General features: G+C 34.1%; 1 protein-coding gene across 2 annotated transcripts in view; it reads right to left on the bottom strand.

The window, feature by feature from the left end:
• RFX7 (regulatory factor X7) overlaps positions 1-14808 on the bottom strand; it is a 149481-nt gene that overhangs the window by 56437 nt on the left and 78236 nt on the right. For both annotated transcript variants that reach the window (XM_033436968.2, XM_049705966.1), the window contains 2 exons: positions 11348-11430; positions 9856-9978 (listed from right to left, as the gene is read on the bottom strand). In XM_033436968.2, coding sequence (XP_033292859.2) covers positions 9856-9978; positions 11348-11430 — 206 coding nt within the window. The remainder of the gene's footprint in view (positions 1-9855; positions 9979-11347; positions 11431-14808) is intronic.

Below are 14808 nucleotides of genomic sequence, written 5' to 3'. Positions count from 1 at the left end.
TGAATATTAAAACAAACAGTAGCAAGTAGTGAGCATATTATGATTACGGTCCTTCACTCAATCACTACTGCAAATAAAATGCCAACAGTGAGTGTTATTCACTGGCCATATTAGGAGGTCTGACAAGGAACACCACCCCAAGGATGATGTTCATCATCCTCATATGCTTCTCCATTGTAATGGTGCCGTCTTTTTTATCTTAAATATGAAAAGAATGGAAACAAAGTAAGCATTCCATTTAATAAGGAAAAAACCTGAGAAAATCAGGATAACAAAAATAGACACCTAAAAATGAGACATCAGGCAAAAAAAACCCAAAAAACTGACTTATCAATCTTGGGTTTTTTTTTAAGAAAACCAATAAAAATAAACTACAGCTAAATATACTTTGAAAAAAAGAGGAAAATTCAAATGACTAAAACTAGAAATATAAAAAAGGATATAACAGATAAAGAAGATATTCAATTTGTGAGAAAATAGTATATATAATGTTATGCCAATATATTTGAAAATCTGAATGAATTCCAGGAAAAACCAATGACCAAAACTAATGAAGTAAAAATCTAACCAGAAAAAAACCCCCCCAAATTGTCAATGAATTACCTCCAACAAAGGTTCCAGGCCTAGATGGTATTATAGTTGAGTTCTTTAACATTTTCAAGAACAAATAATTCCCAAACCATATAAACTGTTCCAGAGCACAGGAAATTAGGGAAAGAGTTCTAATTCATTTATGAAGCTGGCCAAATCCGATATCAAAACTTGACAAAGACAGCACAAAAACAGAAAATTACAGACCATATTCACTTATGAATATAGATGCAAAGATCCTAAAAAATATACTTGAAAATAGAAACCAACAGTATGCTAAAAGATTACAGATCTTGACATGAAGAAGACATTCATTCTAGGAATAAAAGAAGGGTTTATATTAGGTAGTATCTTTATATATCATATCAATAGGTAACAGAAGAAGCAATGAATAATCTTAACAGATGCCCAAAAAGCATTAGATGAATTTCAATATCAATTTCTCATAAGAAAGCCAATAAAGTCTTGGTCAATTATAAATGATACACCCTTAACATCAAAGAACTGTAAGACAAAATGATGCCTATTATTGCTATTATTCAAAGTCAGAAGGAAAATCAATTCAGTGTAATTAAATAAGAAGGATGAGGAAGGTATACAGGATAAACGCTACCCAGAAGAGTCCAAAGTAATAGCTGAAAAATTAGGATTAAACAAAGTTCACTAAATATAAAATGTGCAACATAAATATAATAGAAGTCTACAGATATCTTACAAACCAAACCAATAATAAAATACATTTTTCATAATATAAATAACATAATAAAAATTTGTAAGGAATAAACTTAACAAGAAAAATAAGTGGAGTCAATTGAAGGAAAAATAACTAAAACTTTACTGAACGACACGAGAAAGATGTTAAGAAACATACTTCTAGCTCTGAAGTTAATTTTTCTAAAATAAATTTTCGTATTTAATGCATTTTGAATCAAAATTCCTTTGAGGTTTCCCTTTTAAAAAAAAGTTAGAAAAGTGATTCCAAACTTCACAAGAAATATTAAGCGGTATGAAAATGAAACCATGGAAATTTTTGAAAAAGAGGAATAATGAAGGAAGACTGTTCCCACTAGCTTTTTAAACATTTAATGGCTAAAATACTTACAAATGGTATGGTACTGGCATAAGAACAGAAAAATACAAAGGAAGAAAATTGAATCCTAAAGGCTTTAGTAAGATAAAAATTACATTATAGATTAGTATTGAGAAAAAAATTGTCAATAAATAAGACTGGGAAATTAACCATTTAGAAAAAATTAAAATTAGCTCCTTATCTTATGACATTTATCAAAATAAATGTATATATTTGGTCTAGAAGAACTAATGGGTTATATGTGAAAAATGAAGTAAGTAATATCTAGGGAAAATACACATGAGTATTCAGCTGCTAATGGCATTGGGAAGAAGTTCTTTCTAAGCATAATAGCAATGTTACAAGCTGCAAAGAAAGAAGACAGATCAGACTACTTATTAAAAAATTAAATAATAAACAGCAATCTTGAAAAAAACTTATATTTCAATACTTAATATCCTTAATATATAATGGTTCATAAGCAGCAATTCCAATTGTAATAATCTACACTAAATTATATAGTCAAGAATGTTCACTGCAGTATTATTTGCAACTGTTCCCCCATTCAAGAATTGTGTAACCAGTGGGGTCAAGATTTGATTAAACAATAACAAGAACATATACATGAAAAGAAGGCAGTAGAAAAAATAAAAAGAATTAATAAGCCAAAATGGTTACTTGTAGGTAGTAAGATTACTGGTGCTAGTTTTCTTTTTATACATTTATAACTACCTGACAAAACATTCATGATGAACACATACTACTTTCATAATTAGAAAAATTAACACATTAATCATCACTTTCATAAACACATGTGATTATCAGACTTCAGAAGTTTCAACAAATATAAAAATTCACAATAGTTTATAAATCGACTGACTTTGCATGTGGGAAGTCCCTTAAAACTTTGGTTCTATTAATATCTTAATTTAGTATAAAAATACAGTTAAAAGAAACCATACTGTCTTAGATTACATCTTCATTTTTTCTCTCAAAGGGATTCTGATTTTAATGGCTATGAAAGGGATTGATTTTCACACAAATATATCTAAACATCACTGCAATGAATAGGAATGGCTTAAAATAAATGTACATTTCACATTAATAATATTTTTCAATGTTTAGAACAGACTCAATTTAAGGTTTGTCACTCTATGTTTTTACTCAGGAAACCTCATTAAGGCACTCCAAACTGGAAAATGACTAGTCCAAAAGGCCTTTAGAAAAGGACAAAATTTCTCTAAAAATCTCTTCTGGCAGGAAGTGTTATTTTGTGTCTAATTGAAATCTCTCCTCCTGTGATTTAAACTTCTTGTCCTTTAAAAAAATATAGCTATATTCCATTTTGCTTTCTCTAGACAACATAATTTAAAAACGTTTAAGTATCTATTTCCTAATACCTTGATCTACTTTTTGCCTGTCTCTAGCCTTTCTACAGTTTGCATCAAGTTATTTAAACCCACATAGCAAATTATGGTTTTAGGCAATGTACAATGAAATGAGAGAATAGCTTGGAGCTCCCACGTGCTGTAATTCTGTGGAAACACAAACATACTTTCTTCTTAGAACATGGCATGCGGCTAACAGATGTTACTGTGCTGTGTCTCTTACAACATTCACATTACCTGTATGCATGTATACTAACTGTATATTAACAGATTCATATTTTGTGCAGCTTATTTATTGACACTAAGTGGAAGCCCTAGGCAACTTTATTTCTAACTACTTTCCCAACCTATTCTACTCACTCTGCTTCATATCACTCAAATTGAACAGGATTGCCTTCTCACCTATTATGAACTACTCATGGAATCTGAGTTCTAGCCTTATATTCATCCCTGACAAATTTTGGAACACTGGAAGAGTCACCTAACTTTCGAGTTTTAATGTTTTGCCTATACAATGGGGATGGTAGTGTACTAGACGACTTATGAAGTCTTATAACACTGAAATTTTATTATGAATGTCAAGATCAGATTCCATTCAAGTCACTCATTTTTTTTGAATTTTATTTATTTTTTTATACAGCAGGTTCTTATTACTTATCCATTTTATACATATTAGTCAATCGCAATCTCCAAATTCATCACACCACCCCCCGAGCCCACCACTTTCCCCCCTTGGTGTCCATACGTTTGTTCTCTACATATGTTTCTCTATTTCTGCCCTGCAAACTGGTTCATCTGTACCATTTTTCTAGGTTCCACATATGTGCATTAATGTACGATATTTATTTTTCTCTTTCTGACTTACTTCACTCTGTATGACAGTCTCTACATCCATCCACATCTCTACAAATGACCCAATTTCGTTTCTTTTTATGGCTGAATAATATTCCATTGTATATATGTACCACAACTTCTTTATCCATTTGTCTGTCAATGGGCATTTAGATTGCTTCCATGACCTGGCTATTGGAAATAGTGCTGCAATGAACATTAGGGTGCATGTGTCTTTTTGAAATACGGTTCTCTGTGGGTATATGCCCAGTAGTGGGATTGCTGGGTCATATGGTTATTCTGTTTTTAGTTTTTTAAGGAACCTCCATACTGTTCTCCATAGTGGCTGTATCAATTTACATTTCCACCAATAGTGCAAAAGGGTTCCCTCTTCTCCACACCCTGTCCAGCATTTGCTGTTTGTAGATTTTCTGGTGATGCCCATTCTAACTGGTGTGAGGTGATATCTCACTGTAGTTTTGATTTGCATTTCTCTAATAATTAGTGATATTGAGCAGCTTTTCATGTGCTTCCTGGCCATCTGTATGACTTCTTTGGAGAAATGTCTATTTAGGTCTTCTGCCCATTTTTGGATTGGGTTGTTTGTTTTTTTAATATTGAGTTGCATGAGCTGTTTATACACTTTGGAGATTAATCCTTTGTCCATTGATTTGTTTGAAAATATTTTCTCCCATTCTGAGGGTTGTCTTTTCGTCTTGTTTATGGTTTTTCCTTTGCTGTGCAAAAGGTTTTAAGTTTCATTAGGTCCCATTTATTTATTTTTGGTTTTATTTCCATTACTCTAGGGAGTGGATCAAAGAAAGAACTTGCTATGATTTATGCAGAGAGTGTTCTTCCTATGTTTTCCTCTAAGAGTTTTATAGTGTCCAGTCTTACATTTAGGTCTCTAATCCATTTTGAGTTTATTTTTGTGTATGGTGTTAGGGAGTGTTCTAATTTCATTCTTTTACATGTAGCTGTCCAGTTTTCCCAGCACCACTTATTGAAAAGACTGTCTTTTCTCCATTGTATATCCCTGCCTCCTTTGTCATAGATTAGTTGACCATAGGTGTGTGGGTTTATCTCTGGGCTTCCTATCCTGTTCCATAGATCTATATTTCTGTTTTTGGGCCAATACCATACTGTCTTGATTACTGTAGCTTTGTAGTATAGTCTGAAGTCAAGGAGTCTGATTCCTCCAGCTCCATTTTTTTCCCTCAAGACTGCTTTGGCTATTCGGGGTCTTTTGTGGCTCCATACAAATTTAAAGATTACTTTGTTCTAGTTCTGTAAAAAATGCCATTGGTAATTTGATAGGGATTGCATTGAATCTGTAGATTGCTTTGGGTAGTATAGTCATTTTCACAGTATTGATTCTTCCAATCCAAGAACATGGTATATCTCTCCATCTGTTGATATCATCCTTAACTTCTTTCATCAGTGTCTTACAGTTTTCTGCATACAGGTCTTTTGTCTCCCTAGGAAGGTTTATTCCTAGGTATTTCATTCTTTTTGTTGCAGTGGTAAATGGGAGTGTTTCCTTAATTTCTCTTTCAGATTTTTCATCATTAGTGTATAGGAATGCAAGAGATTTCTGTGCATTAATTTTGTATCCTGCAACTTTACCAAATTCATTGATGAGCTCTAGTAGTTTTCTGGTGGCATCTTTAGGATTATCTATGTATAGTATCGTGTCATCTGCAAACAGTGACAGTTTTACTTCTTCTTTTCCAATTTGTATTCCTTTATTTCTTTTTCTTCTCTGATTGCTGTGGCTAGGACTTCCAAAACTATGTTGAATAATAGTGGCGAGAGTGAGCATCCTTGTCTCGTTCCTGAACTTAGAGGAAATACTTTCAGCTTTTCACCATTGAGAATGATGTTTGCTGTGGGTTTCTCATATATGGCCTTTATTATGTTGAGGTAGGTTCTCTCTATGCCCACTTTCTGGAGAGTTTTTTATCATAAATGGGTATTCAATTTTGTCAAAAGCCTTTTCTGCATCTGTTGAGATGATCATATGGTTTTTACTCTCAGTTTGTTAATATGGTGTATCACATTGATTGATTTGCGTATACTGAAGAATCCTTGCATCCCTGGGATAAATCCCACTTGATCATAGTGTATGATCCTTTTAATGTGTTGTTGGATTCTGTTTGCTAGTATTTTGTTGAGGATTTTTGCACCTATATTCATCAGCGATACTGGTCTGTAATTTTCTTTTTTTGAGTATCTTTGTCTGGTTTTGGTATCAGGGTGATGGTGGCCTCATAGAATGAGTTTGGGAGTGTTTCTTCCTCTGTAATTTTTTGGAAGCGTTTGAAAAGGATGGGTGTTAGCTCTTCTCTAAATGTTTGACAGAATTCACCTGTGAAGCCATCTTGGCCTAGACTTTTGTGTTTGTTGGAAGGTTTTTAATCACAGTTTCGATTTCATTATTTCTGATTGGTCTCTTCAGATTGTCTATTTATTCCTGGTTCACTCTTGGAAGGTTATATCTTCCTAATAATTTGTCCATTTCTTCCAGGTTGTCCATTTTATTGGCATAGAGTTACTTGTAGTAGTCTCTTAGGATGCTTTGTATTAGTGCGGTGTCTGTTGTAACTTCTCCTTTTTCATTTCTAATTTTATTGATTTGAGTCCTCTCCCTCTTATTCTTGATGAGTCTGGCTAATGGTTTATCAATTTTGTTTATCTTCTCAAAGAACAAGCTTTTAGTTTTATTGATCTTTGCTATTGTTTTCTTTTTTTCTATTTTATTTATTTCTGCTCTGATCTTTATGATTTCGTTCCTTCTACTAAGTTTGGGTTTTGTTTGTTCTTCTTTCTGTAGTTCCTTTAGGTGTAAGATTAGATTGTTTGAGATTTTTCTTGTTTCTTGAGGTAGGCTTGTTTTGCTATAAACTTCCCTCTTAGAACTGCTTTTGCTGCATCACATAAGTTTTGGATCGTCGTGTTTTCGTTGTCATTTGTCTCTAGGTATTTTTTGATTTCCTCTTTGATTTCTTCAGTGATATTTTGGTTATTTAGTAACGCATTGTTTAGCCTCCATGTGTTTGTGATTTTTATGTTTTTTTTCCCTGTAACTGATTACTAATCTCATAGTGTTGTGGTCAGAAAAGATGCTTGATATGATTTCAATTTTCTTAAAAATACTGAGGCTTGATTTGTGACCCAACATATCCTGGAGAATGTTCCATGTGCAGTTCAGAAGAAACTGTAATCTGCTGTTTTTGGATGGAATGTCCTATAAATATCAATTAAATCTATCTGGTGTATTGTATCATTTAAAGCTTGTGTTTCTTTATTAATTTTCTGTTTGGATGATCTGTCCATTGGTGTAAGTGAGGTGTTAAAGTCCCCCACCACTATTGTGTTACTGTCGATTTCTTCTTTTATAGCTGTTTTAGCAGTTGCCTTATGTATTGAGGTGCTCCTATGTTGGGTGCATATATATTTATAATTGTTATACCTTATTCTTGGATTGATCCCTTCATCATTATATAGTGTCCTTCCCTGTCTCTTGTAACATTCTTTGATTTAAAGTCTGTTTTATCTGAGATGAGTATTGCTCCTCCAGCTTTCTTTTGATTTGCATTTGCATGGAATATCTTTTTCCATCCCCTCACTTTCAGTCTGTATGTGTCCCTAGGTCTGAAGTGCTTCTGCTGGGTGCCCTCTGGTGGATGAGGCTATCTAAGAGGCTTGTGCAAGTTTCCTGATGGGAGAGACTGGTCCCTAGTCACTCTTAATATTAAATTAGTGCCTACTATGTGGAAACACTATGTAGAATACAACAGTGAATAGCGTACATTCTTAGTGAAATGTGTTTTGAACTAAAATACTCAGACTCAGTTACAGTACTATTGTATAGTAATATACTGATTTTTATAAAGAGACAATCATTAGTATAATACTTTCAAATTCCATGAACAGAACTGGTATTTCTTTCCTATTTACGTCATTATCAAGAATTTCCCTTACCTACTACTTCCTTTTAAAACTCTAGCCTAAGTTACTTCCTTTTATTTCAGTTGCTCTCTACTGAATTGCGAATAAACCGCTCAAAACTGGAGCTACCATTCCTTGTCCCAAAACAATGTTATGTTTTGGTTCTCTTTTGTTTAGGAAAAACCTTTAACTTTTCTTAGTGAAAAAAATTGTAAGAATTTATGAGAACCTTAGAAAATGATTTCACAGCAAAATATTATAGAAAAATATAACTGTGCTTTGCCCAAGGCAGGAAACTTTTAGGAACGTAAGGACTGCTTTAATGGTTCAGAGTCATACTTCCACAAATGTAGGGTGCTGTCTCTAATGGTGATGCAAAGGGTTGTGCAGGGGAGGGATATCACTTCAAAAATATATAAATATCCTGGGTTTCCTTATTAATTCATTATGGAAATGTCATGCATTAATTTGTCCGATTTGCCTTTTGGGAAACAAGAGACATTTTGGATAATTTGTTTTCCTCATTTCCTACCTTAGACAACTTTCAGAATTTTAGAGCTAAAAGAAACCTCATACCTCTTCAATCACCTCATTTTATAGATTATGCAACTGAAAAAATAGTGGTTAAAACACCTGTCCAGGTCACACAAGTTTAACAACAGAACCTATTCTCTTGATCCTCGATACAGGGTTTCTTAAACATATCACGTTTGCTTGATATTAATAAACTTTTAATGAATTTAAATTTACTTCTTTGTAGTTTCACAAGGTTATCTGTATCTTAATTAGAATTAACTTGTAGTTAAGAATTCATGCTCACTATATATATATTTTTTATATATATATTTTTTGTTTGTTTTTGTTTTTTCATATTCTTGATGAGGGCAGAAGCTGTGTTTTATTTGTTCTATCCTCAGAACTTCTTACAGGGTTTGACATGGCACATAGCAGGTATTCAGTAGACTGTTGTAGACTGAGAAAATGAACTTTATAGACTTGGATCACATGTACTCTTAGCTTTAATTTTTCTAAAGAGGAAAAATCTAAAGCTGTTCAGTTTAACCTTGTTCCCTTGATTATTTCAGACATATTTCTCTAGACTTTCTCCAGTTCTACTGCATTTCTTAAGGTGAGGGAATCAGAATTTTGAATGAGCACAGAAAGTTTTCTTTCTAGAAACCAATAATCTTCTCAGTAAGTGTAGTTCTTTTGCATCATCTTACACTGGCTAACAGCAGCAGTTATTTGACACTTTTCTTCCACACTGTGTAAGTACAACACATATGTGGTCCTTGCTTTGATATTTCAATACCCAGAAAATTTTGGTTTCACTTACTCTGCTAGAACAAATTCCCGCTTCCAAATCAATTACAAAATGTGAAACAAGACTAGATTCAGCATCTATGACATTTATCCAGAAAGGCCCATTAGCCTCTATACTTGTGTTTTCCGTGTTTAAATAAGTTATCTGTACAATCAAAACTGTTTGAGTGTCTTCTATGTGCAAGCCACTGAACTCCTTCGTCTGAGTAAGTAATTCACAACATTCCAGATACTTAGCTTTTTCTCGGGTTGGCACAGAAAACGATTAGGAAAGTTTTGGATTCATGAAAAAGACATTTAAGAAATCTAAATAAAAAACATGTTTTAGTTTTTCCTTATGCATTGATTTATTTATTGCCATCCACTGTCCCTCTACGAACCCCAGACACACCCTTCTTGTCATCCTTAAGAACTTCACAGGAATCCTTTTATTCACCAAACCTACTCCATTGTCCCTCTGCCTTCAGACATCCCTCCTGTGATCCAGAAGAACTCTAAAGAAATCCTTTTATTCAGTAATCCTGTTCTTTATTACACACGCTACCAGAGGAGCTTAGAAATGAATGGAATCCAGAGATTTCTAAGTTAAACTCTCATATACCAGTATGATATTTGCCAATGATAAAACAAATCATTGTAGCCAAGTGTAGTATATCATCTCTTTAATATACTGCATGCCTGACATATACACATAATACTTACTTGTACTCATCATAGACTTCCTGTTTGGGCAGTGAAGTCTCAGGATGCTCCTCTAGGGTATTCCGAATCCAGGAAAAGGCATGCATTTGCTGTGCCCGACTAGATGACATGGCATTCTGATCACTAATCATAAAACAAAAACATGTTTTAGCTGAACTAGACAGCAATTCATTGATAATTTTTGAACCAGACCTAAATGTTCCACTAAAGGACTGTGTGTAAACTCACTATAAATGACCAAACCAAACTCAGGACATAAAGTATATGCCTAGTTATCCAAATACAAATTGTCCACCTGTGGTTGTGAGCCATTTTCTATAGCTAGTGTCTGACTAAAGTTATCGCCCTGTTCCATCCCCACCAACGTCTCTAAACTGGCAGAGATGATGGAGCATTGAAAACATAAGGTATTTGTTCGGCCAAAATTACCTCTAAGGGGAAATTTGTTTATTTACTTGCCTGTTCATTTGCCTAAACTTACCAAATCATCAAACTATAAAATGAAAGTTATGGAAAAAATTGTTTATTTTCTATTTGCTTAGCATTCTCAAGTAACTACCCTGAATCTTACTAAAGCCTCTATGATCCAGAATGGAATTCACACTGGAGAGATCCTGAAAGGACAAGTCTCCCTCTATGGTCCTTTCTGTAACCAGTCCTCCTCTCCAGGACAACACCTCCACTAAACATCATAAATTTTTATTATCTGGCAGTGTCTCTTATAACATGAGGGAAGCTCCCCACTCATAAATAATAATTTATGCATTTTCAAAGAAATTACTGAGCAATTTCTAGGACAGAAAATTATTAAAATAGTTACAAAATGTGGTCCAAGGGGAAAAAAGTAAAAGCAACGGATTTTTCATTCCAGTTCTTTTCATACCTATACTTTTAAAGTAATGTTAAGCATAACTTATATGAATGAAATGAACTCTGAGAAATACTTAAAAGGGTAGAGAAACTCCTTTAAGAACAGAATGCATGAACCAACAACTTTTCTCTATATTTTCTAAATGAGGTTATTAAATATTTGTACTAATGAAAATAGAGTAATACCCCGCAAGCACTTAAAACATCACACATTTATCATAAATTCATGTGCCATACAGGCAATTCATTTTTTTTTTCTTTTTTATGCTCTGTGATCTGCTTACCTGACAGTACCTAAAAAAACTCTTGCACTTTATTGCTCACAATACTTATCTGTTTATTCTTTGGCTTTCTGTTCAATTTTCAAAATCTGCCACACTGTATAAATACACTAATCTGTTTATAAAACATAACCCAACTGCATTTCACAGCACTCATCCAGGTACACAAATGAATTAGCAAAAACTATGGGTAAACACTTAACCAAATATGATCAAAGACTAAAAAGATCTACTGTTTTGACAGTCTGTTTCCTGATGGTTTTAGGAATAGTGCAAAACAATAACAACCACAACACACACATAAACACTGTAACTGAGGCAAAGACAAGAAGTGATATTACCTTTTCTCTCCATTGCTGAGACCAGAAGGCAGCTGAAGGTAGAGGTAGAGTTTCTCTAGGTCTGTAAACTTCTCAACTTCTTGCTGGTTAAAAAGGATTAAAAAGAAAGATCATTTAAAAAATTCTTGTTTCTCCCTCAACAAAATTTACTAACACCTCCCTAAAAATACTGACGATCTAAATTTAAACCAGGTGGAATGAATCACTTGCCAAAGAAAACAGAATCTAGGCTTTTTTCTTATCAGTAAAATAATACAGTCAAGTTGTGTGATAAATTTATTGCATATAAAAAGTTGGTAAGAGAAAATGGTACTTTCCTATTAATTCTTACATTCTAGGTATAAATAAAACCATAAATCAATGCTTAGACGAAAACTTCTCATCTTAAATCACATTTAAAGAAGGAGGGTTGTGCAATATTACAGGAAAAGTACTAGATTGGGAGTCAAGAGACTATTTATTAGTTGGCCTTAGCCTAACTATTTAACTGGTTATGAGGCTTCCATGCTCTGGTGGATTTTCCTTAGAAATGTGAAATGAATGAGATGATTTCTAGGCTTCTTTTCTATTTCTCAAAAATCTAGAACATGTGACTGATGATGCTACTATCACTGGGGGTGGAACTGAGGTTTAAAAATATAGTTATCCCTCAATATCCGTGGATAATTGGTTCCAGGAACCCCCTTCTCCCCTCCACAGATACACAAGTTCTTTATATAAAATGGTGTTATATAGCTAGTCCTCCTTATGCACAGTTCCTCCATAACTGAGGAATCAAATCTGATCCAGGGTTGGTCTAATCCGCGAATGCAGAACCTGTGGATACGGAGGGCCAACTGTTCCAAAGTACAACTAACAATCTGTTCCATGCTATGCAGATGTAATTACTCTCTGACTTGCAACAGTGGATGCTATTTGGAGAACCTACTTGTAAGGCTGTCTATCACTACTGTTGTGCAACTTTGTCATTTTGTCTATAAATGTACCCTTTAAGAAAATTTCTGCTATGCAGAGGACTGTATAGTTTTCTTTCCCAGCTGAGTTTGCCAAAGGATAGCTTTAAATGTGCCACAAATCCTACCTTAATAAAAAAAAATAATAAAATTTTGGTAGCCATATTCATTACAACTGAATTGCATTGCAATGGAAAATATGGACAGATTACTGGCATTCTTGGTGGCAGAATTTATTCTTACACAATAAAGCATAGCTCAAACATAGATCCAATTTTTTAAAAAAGCTTACAATGATATAATTTACCCTGTTCTTATTCTCACCAGAATTCATTCACGAAACAGTTTAATCTTAGAATTTATCCATAGAATGACTTAATCTATCAATTATATGCAATTAACTCTCAAATCCATATTTTTTTCATTCCACCGTCTATGGGGTATTTTCCGATTAGCTCTTGCTTTAATATCTGATAGACTGATCAGCAATTATCCTGCATAACTCTTCCCTTGACAACAACAAAAAACCCCTACACGTACACAGGCATTTTCTTTCTCAGTTGTTACTTAGCACCTTCTTTTCTCTAGTTTCCCAGTGTTCAGTTTTGAGTCTGCCTAGTTTTGTTCCTCTTGTTGTATTACACTCTAATCCTTCATTTAGCCTTCTTAACTCTTTCCACCATGTTCTTCTAGTCTATTTCCCAGCCACCACATTAGTTTAAGTCTTTAGCTGTCTTTCTTTTAACAATAAAGGAGAATTCATCTACTCATTTATTTATTCACTAAGCTTACTTTCTGCAATGTTCCACAAATGATTTATAACTATGAACTTGTACTGTGTATCACAACCTATACAAAGACTGGAAATAGACAGATGAACAACACAACAATAGGCCCTGCCCTTAAGGAACTTACAATGATTCTTGAATTACTAAAAATGTCTAACTACTTGCTTTCCCTGCCTCCAGCCTTTCCCCACTTTAATCTGTCGAAATGGAAATAAAAACAAAAATAAACAAATGGGACCTAATGAAACTTAAAAGCTTTTACACAGCAAAGGAAACCATAAACAAGACAAAAAGACAACCCTCAGAATGGGAGAAAATATTTGCAAATGAAGCAACTGACAAAGGATTAATCTCCAAAATTTACAAGCAGCTCATGCAGCTCAATATCAAAAAAAGAAACAACCTAATCCAAAAATGGGCAGAAGACCTAAATAGACATTTCTCTGAAGAAGCTATACAGATTGCCAACAAACACATGAAAGAATGCTCAACATCATTAATCATTAGAGAAATGCAAATCAAAACTACAATGAGATATCATCTCACACCCATCAGAATGGTCATCATCAAAAAATCTACAAACAATAAATGCTGGGGAGGGTGTGGAGAAAAGGGAACCCTCTTGCACTGTTGGTGGGAAGGTAAATTGATACAGCCACTGTGGAGAACAGTATGGAGGTTCCTTAAAAAACTATAAATAGAACTACCATATGACCCAGCAATCCCACTACTGGGCATATACCCTGAGCAAACCATAATTCAAAAAGAGTCATGTACCACAATGTTCACTGCAGCACTATTTACAATAGCCATGACATGGAAACAACCTAAGTGTCCACTGACAGATGAATGGATAAAGAAGATGTGGCACATATATACAATGGAATGTTACTCAGCCATAAAAAGAAATGAAATTGAGTTATTTGTAGTGAGGTGGATGGACCTAGAGTCTGTCATACAGAGTGAAGTCAGTCAGAAAAAGAAAAACAAATACCATATGCTAACACATATATATGGAATCTAAGAAAAAAAAAGGTCATGAAGAACCTAGGGGCAAGACAAGAATAAAGACACAGACCTACTAGAGAATGGACTTGAGGATACGGGGAGGGGGAAGGGTAAGCTGGGACGAAGTGAGAGAGTGCCATGGACATATATACACTACCAAAAGTAAGAGATAGCTAGTGGGAAGCAGCTGCGTAGCACAGGGAGATCAGCTCAGTGCTTTGTGACCACCTAGAGGGGTGGGATAGGGAGGGAGGGAGGGAGGGAGACGCAAGAGGGAAGAGATGTGGGGACATATGTGTATGTATAACTGATTCACTTTGTTCTAAAGCAGAAACTAACACACCATTGTAAAGCAATTATACTCCAATAAAGATGTTAAAAAAAATAAAATAAAATGATGTAATGGAGATAAGCAATAAAATAAATAAATAAATATCACCCCTAAAATACCTCTTGTTCAATATTGTTAACATCACCCACGTAATCCCAACAGTGCCTCTCATATTAAATCGAACATAGATTATGTTACCAAAAAATCCATTCGTATTATTATGGGCAAAGTCTGAGAGAACACAACATAAAACATCATTTTTTTTGGATAAAGAAACTCTCTCTCTCAATGGAATATTATTCAGCCATTATAATGAGTGAAATCTTGCCATTTGTGGCAACATGGATGGACCTGGAGGGCACTATGCTAAGTGAAATAAGT

The sequence above is a fragment of the Orcinus orca genome, chromosome 2 (genome assembly GCF_937001465.1).
Source record: "Orcinus orca chromosome 2, mOrcOrc1.1, whole genome shotgun sequence".
Classification (NCBI taxonomy): Eukaryota; Metazoa; Chordata; class Mammalia; order Artiodactyla; family Delphinidae; genus Orcinus; species Orcinus orca.
Note: the sequence above shows the minus strand (reverse complement) of the source record. Positions and strands in the feature narration are given on the sequence as shown.